General features: G+C 44.9%; 1 protein-coding gene across 1 annotated transcript; it reads left to right on the top strand.

Moving 5' to 3' along the window:
- The first annotated feature begins 2620 nt into the window (after nt 1–2620).
- Nucleotides 2621–4572, top strand: LOC126994610 (uncharacterized). Its single transcript, XM_050853922.1, has 2 exons — nt 2621–3569; nt 3867–4572. Exons 1-2 carry the CDS (start codon nt 2899–2901, stop codon nt 4570–4572), a joined length of 1377 nt encoding a protein of 458 aa, XP_050709879.1. The 5' UTR covers nt 2621–2898.
- Nucleotides 4573–6657: the final 2085 nt, after the last annotated feature.

Below are 6657 nucleotides of genomic sequence, written 5' to 3'. Positions count from 1 at the left end.
AGTGAAACATGGTACATCAAACCCGTACACTTGGACCCAAAAAAAGCATACCTCCCAACAACATTATAACGAACACCGCCGCTACCACCACTACTAATCACCCACCACTTGAATAACTACCATTAACACCATCATGGCAGGCACTTCAACCGCAAGAACTACCAGACAAACCCCCTCCCGCCCTCACCGCAGCTACCACCACAAATGCAAAAGAAAAGGAAAATAGAAGGAAAATGATGAAAGCGGAATGCAAATTCGAAGGAAAAGTTTGTGAACAGAAAAAAAAGAGAAGGAGAAGTATGGAAATAATAAGTATGAGTAAGTGAGAGTTTTGAAGGAATAAGAGGAACAAAAGAAGGAAAAGAAGAAGGACGGAGAAAAAAAAGAAAGGAAAATTTTTTAGATGAAGTAAAAACAAGACTTTCAAAAAGGAAACAAAAAGATGAACAAGAAAACGGAACAAGGAAGTGGAAGAAAAAATGTCTAGGAATTACAACTCAAAGAACGTAGAGGATACAAAAAGGAAGTTACGAGGAAGGCGATGGAAGAATTAAAGCAAGGCAGAGTAGGGAGAAGGGATAAGAGGCGAAATAAGACTTAGAATATATGAAAAAGTAAGAGGATATGAAAAGAAATAGAAAAAGTTGGAAGAAAACAATATAAAGGAGGAAAAAATAAACACGAATGGGAAAGAAGAGAAACAAAAGAAATTATTTAAATGTATAGAAATTGAGAAGATTAATATTATGAGAATGTACGAAACGCAGAAAAGCAAAACGAGGAAGTAAAAGTAAAAAAAATAATATACAAAAGTGAAATGGCAGGAAGGAGGAAGATGAAAGGCAAGAACAATAAAAACAGAAAGACACATAAGACAAAACAGACAGAGACGATAAAAGAGAGAGAAGACAAAGGGTGAGAAATATACGAATGAGGCTGAAAAACAAAATATAAAGACGGATAAGTAAAAACATGGATGGGGAGGAGGAGTAAGAGGGAGAGATGAAAGGAAAGAATATGGTAGTTAAAGTTTAGTGAGATAATGAGGAACTGAAAGAGGGGTTGGAAAAAAGAAAAGGTGTAGACCAAATTAAGAATGAATGGGAAAACAAACAGAAGAAAAAACAAGATTAAAAGGAAAATTTGGAGTAGGACAATGAGGAGGAAGAAGAGCGTGAGGACTGGAAGGAAGGAAAAGAGGAAGAGGAAGAGAAAGTGATTGAAAGAGGAGGAAAAAGAGGGGAATGAAAACATAGACAAGCGAAAGAAAAAGTGTAAAGGCAACATTAAGAAAGAAATGAGATGGAAGAAAAAAAAGATAAGATAGAAAGCAAAATTAGGAAGAGGAAAATGAGGCAGAAGAAGAAGAGAGTGAGGATTAGAAGGAATTAGAAGAGGAAGAGGAAGAAGGAAAACGGAGACTCAAAAAAAGGAAAATCAATGGGAAAAAGTTTAATGTGAGCAGAATGTTATGCAAAGACCGTCAGAAAAAGCGAAAACAATAAAAATAAGGAGAAAAAAGTAATAAAAGAGGAAAGGGGAAAGGAAAAAAACAATGAATAGAAAAGAGTGGAAGATGAAAAAGGAAAAAAAAGATGAAAACGTAGAACTAAAACTGGGAGAGAATGATCATAAGCAGGAGTAAATTAGAAGATAGGTGAACGGAATAAAAGCAGACTAGACAAAAAAGGGAGAGAGAGAGAGAGAGAGAGAGAGAGAGCTGGTGGCAGTAAGAGGGGGTGTTATTTGTGTGTGTGTGTGTGTGTGTGTGTGTGTGTGTGTGTGTGTGTGTGTGTGTGTGTGTGTGTGTGTGTGTAGTTCAATGCTAACAAGAGACAAATCCATCACCAAGGCTCCTGGAGGGCAAGGCGAGACGATCCAGTAGTTAACAAAGCCTCACGCCGCTGAACGCGTCATCTGTGAAAATTCAGAAGAAAAAAACTACCCGAGAAATCGTATTGTTGCAGCAGCTAAATATTTGTAACTGTAAATATTTTGTACGCCTCCCTTCATTGCCAATAATCAATATAAGGGAAATATATTTGTGTGACATGTTATTATTCTTGTAAGATTAATAATACGAAGTTCTTGCTTGGCTTGTGGGAAGAATTTTCGGCCGAGTGGTTCATTGGGTAAGGTGGGCACGATGCGGCCAGTCCCAGCTCACGGCGGCTTCTCGGTGTGACGAGATGTGTGTTGCGGCGCCGGCAGGTTTAGGTGAAGGTGAGGGGATGAATTATGAGGCTTGGTGTGAGTAGAAGGAGCTAGGAGCATGAGGGCGTGGGTGCGGGGTTGGCATGGGCGTAATACTTGAAGCAATCATTCGGCCAGGGATGAGGGAGTGGGTTGTGTGGGTTGGTGTGGGTGGCATGAGGGCGTGGGTGCGGGATTGGCATGGGCGTAATACTTGTTGCAATCATTCGGCCAGGGATGAGGGAGTGGGTTGTGTGGGTTGGTGTGGGTGGCATGAGGAGCATGAGGGCGTGGGTGCGGGGTTGGCATGGGCGTAATACTTGTTGCAATCATTCGGCCAGGGATGAGGGAGTGGGTCGTGTGGGTTGGTGTGGGTGGCATGAGGGCGTGGGTGCGGGGTTGTCATGGGCGTAATACTGGTAGCAATCATTCGGCCAGGGAAGAGGGAGTGGGTTGTGTGGGTTGGTGTGGGTGTCAGGAGGAGCATGAGGGCGTGGGCGTGGGATGGGCGCACTACTCCCAGCAACATTTCGTCACCTGCATTACGTCCCATCGCCCCAGCGTTACACTCTCAGCCTGTTCTTTGAGCGTCCCCGCCAGTGGTCGGTGTAGCCAAGGCGGCACACGACGAGGAGAAGCCATCCCAGAAGAGGACAACGTTGGTAATCTTCACTTTCCTGCTAAAGATTGTTCATTTACATTAAAATGACTCAGCAAAAACAAGTGAAGAAGTCTTGGTGCTGCGGGTGCTTCGGCTGGCTCTTCGCCAGGCGGAAGCGCCGCAGCCCCTCCGAGGAACCTGACGACATCGTCGAGGAAACAGAAAACGCGGGTGCCCAGGCCGATGCAGGGCAACAGGCCCTGGTCTGCCTGAAGAAGGCTGCTCAGCCTCTCGCAGTGGTGGAGGAGATCCCCTCCGACACCCTGCAGGATGCTGATGGGGTGGTGGGGAAGGGCGAAAAGGAGGCCACTGGCAGGAGGCGTCAGACTCTCATCATCACAATCCACTTGGTGAAGAGAGAGAAGGTCCACAAGCCAGTGGATGATACAACAGTCTCACAAAAAGACTGCACGCAATTGGAGAGCCATGGCAAGAGGGTTCACACTCTCGTAATTACTCTGCACATGGTCAAGAGAGAGAAAATAAAGGAGGTATACGATGAGCTCCTCTCCGGGCACCAAGGCACGGCTGGGGACGCTCTTTCCAGCAGGAGCAAGGCCGTTACCGGCCCACCGGAAAAGATGCCCCTTATCAGCAGCTTCAAACGGCGGAATGCATCTCAAACCCCGGTCAAGAAAACTATCAGGTTCAACTTCCAAAACCTGAACACTTTCGTCAAAATTCGTGAGCTGTACTGTGCCTACGACTACTGCAAGTATGGCTTCCCTCTCTCCAGCATTCGTCCTGAGCTGAAAAGCCTAAAGGAGAGAGCAGTGGAGCCACAGGAAGAGCCACCAAAGGAAGCAGTAAACAAACTGCCAGAGGCTCAGAAAGCAGTAACAGAGGAAGCAACAGATTCAGACAACAAAATCAATGAGCCACAACATCTCACAGGGATCCTCAAGAAAGGAAAGACGGCCAGCACCGCTCATAAATGTGTGCGCTTTAACTTCCAGAACCTGAACACTTTCGTCAAGGATCGTGAACTGTATTGTGGCTACGACTACTTCAGGTATGGCTTCCCTCTCTCCAGCATTCGTCCTGAGCTGGAAAGGCGAAAGGAGAGAACAGTGAAGCCACAGAAAGGGCCAGCAAAGGACGCGGTAAAGAAACACAACACACGACACCAGCAAACAGTTGGAGCAGCTCGCTGTGCACAAATGAATACCACTACTGAAGGGAAGTCTCCTAAAGGTATCCTGAAGAAAGAAAAGATGCCACGGTCCACCTGTCCAAGACATGTGCCCTTCAACCTTGGTAACCTCCGCGCCCCCGTCAAGGAACGTGAGGTGTACCGTGGCCACGACACCTTCAGATACGCCGCGCCGCTCCAAGTCACTCAGCCTCCCAACTTTACCTCGAGGCCTCACCAGCAGCCCGTTAGATCCGCCTCTAACTCGCTGCGTGGCGCACCTCGGCACTTCGAGAGGCCGACACAGCGGAGCAACGACTCCTTCCAGCAAAACAGTGGCTGGTATGCTGCACACAACTACACCAACAGACGCCACTCACAGCACCGCCAGCACAACGCCAGCAGCCACGTCCCGCCAAGATACGAAACAAGGCATTTCTACGAGGGACAGACACATCGGGGCACCAACTCCCGCAGCAGAGGTCGTGCCAAGAGGCGCAAAGCCGAGTGGTGGCGAGTTTCTGTGAGCACCGGGCGAGTACACAGCGTCGTGATCAAACTCAAATGTTCAGCGACGTACAGGTGACGTACATTCCGGGTGCATTTCTCAACACCCGCTGAACAGTAACTGTCGCTGACTGGTGATAACAGAGACTGAGGAGTGCCAAGAAGCACCACAATCACACTGAGAGGAACGGCTAGCCAGCTGACTAAAATCACCATGCAGAGGAACGCATCCCATGGAACGGTGCCACTTCTGCGGAACAAATTGTTCAAGAGTGTCGCATCTGTGGGGAGTGTTTGGACGCATGTGTGTGCTTACATTTCTTATCTTATATTTCAAATGAAAAATTTGAAAATATTGTCTTACAAAAACCTTAGGCAGGGATAGTGGGGTCGTGTTGCACCTCAGAACAAGAAACGTTATGTAAGGAGTTGTCTGAACGACCAACTGTTTTAAAACTATATTTAAATGAAAGGTATTAGAATGCTCTTGCCAGTATGCTTCAGCTCAGTGTGATGACCTGAGTTCTATTTTGTCTCTCATTCTCTGCGGAATGATTATAGCTTCCAGTGCCCGTATCCTCGACAACTATTAATACTAAACTTGGTATTAACTTTCGACTTTGGTATTAACTTCACACTCAAGGTGTATCCTCAACAACTATTAGCCTAATACCTACTCTTAACTTTGGTATTAACTTGAGAGTGCTGGCGAGGACTTCTAAACACTTAATAGTAAAGTTAATAGTGAAATCCAGACCCAGACCCATATCAACATGGCCGCCGGACCAGCCCGCCTCCGCAATTTTAGAGCCCGGAAGGACGCTTTGGAAATGTACAACGATGCTGAACTTGTCAAGCGGTACAGATTAGACCGTGCTGGAATTGAATACGTGACTGGTTTGGTGAGAAGAGAGCTGCAAGATCCAATTCAAAGGGAGCATTCCCTCACCCCGGAGTTGAAAGTAATTATGACTCTACGATACTTGGCTACAGGAAAAATGCAGCAGTGTTCGAGTGATGAGTTTGGGGTGATCCAGAGTAGTGTCAGCAGGGCGATTGCGGAAACTCTGACCGCCCTCAGTGAGCCGCAGCTTGTCAGGGGGTTTATCAAGTTTCCCCTCGACAGGGCGGAGATTCGCGCAAAGCAGGCAGAGTTCTACCAAATTGCACATTTCCCCGGTGTTGTGGGAGTGATAGACTGCACACATGTGAAAATAACAGCACCGAAGGAAAATGAAATAGATTATGTGAACAGAAAAAACTTCCATAGCATGAACATACAGTTAGTGTTTGATGCAAACTACAAAATAATAAACCTTGTATCAAAGTGGCCAGGATCAGTGCATGATGCAAGGATCCTGAATGAAAGTGGGCTGAAGCTGCTGTTTGAGAACAACCATGTGCAAGCAAACTGCTATCTGCTTGGTGACAGCGGGTATGGTTGCAAGCGCTGGCTGCTGACCCCATTTCTAAGACCTCAGCTAGAACATGAGAGAAACTACAACAGGTAAAAACACCACAGTAATTTTTGAGTTAAGGTCTGCACCTAAACCACTTACATAATTAATGTATATACAGATAATATTAATAGGTAGAATATTATTTATGAACTTTATTTTCACCAGCACCGGCTGTAAACTGCGAGTGTTACTATATATCAATAAGTATTAATCATATTTTCATTCAGCCACTTTCCTTGATACAGATACCACTTGAACCTAACCGAACGTAATACTAACCTAACCGAACGTAATAGTAACCTAACTGAACGTAATACTAACTTAACCGAACTTAATAGCAACCCAACTGAACTAAATGGTAACCTAACCGAGCATAATAGTAAATGAACCGGATCCGTAAAATGATGCGCCTAGCCAGTGGTGTCCGAAACTATTTCCTATTTTCAACAATAGAAGAATAGTCCTTGAATTTGATTTAAAAAAGCGTTTCCATGATTGTTGAAGGTTTGTAGAGAAGATGTATGAAGAGTTTGAGTTATTTGTTTTGGGAGAATGTGAATTTTATCATTTTATATATAGTTACACACAGTTTATAGCATGCGCCAGTTAAAATAAACATTAAAAATAGTATTCTATTGAATCATTGCATATGTATTATTATTTTGTTAATGATTCAGTTGCAGACCTAAACTTAATAATTAATC

Source organism: Eriocheir sinensis, unplaced genomic scaffold, assembly GCF_024679095.1.
Source record: "Eriocheir sinensis breed Jianghai 21 unplaced genomic scaffold, ASM2467909v1 Scaffold832, whole genome shotgun sequence".
Classification (NCBI taxonomy): Eukaryota; Metazoa; Arthropoda; class Malacostraca; order Decapoda; family Varunidae; genus Eriocheir; species Eriocheir sinensis.
This window is presented reverse-complemented; position numbering and strand designations above follow the sequence as displayed.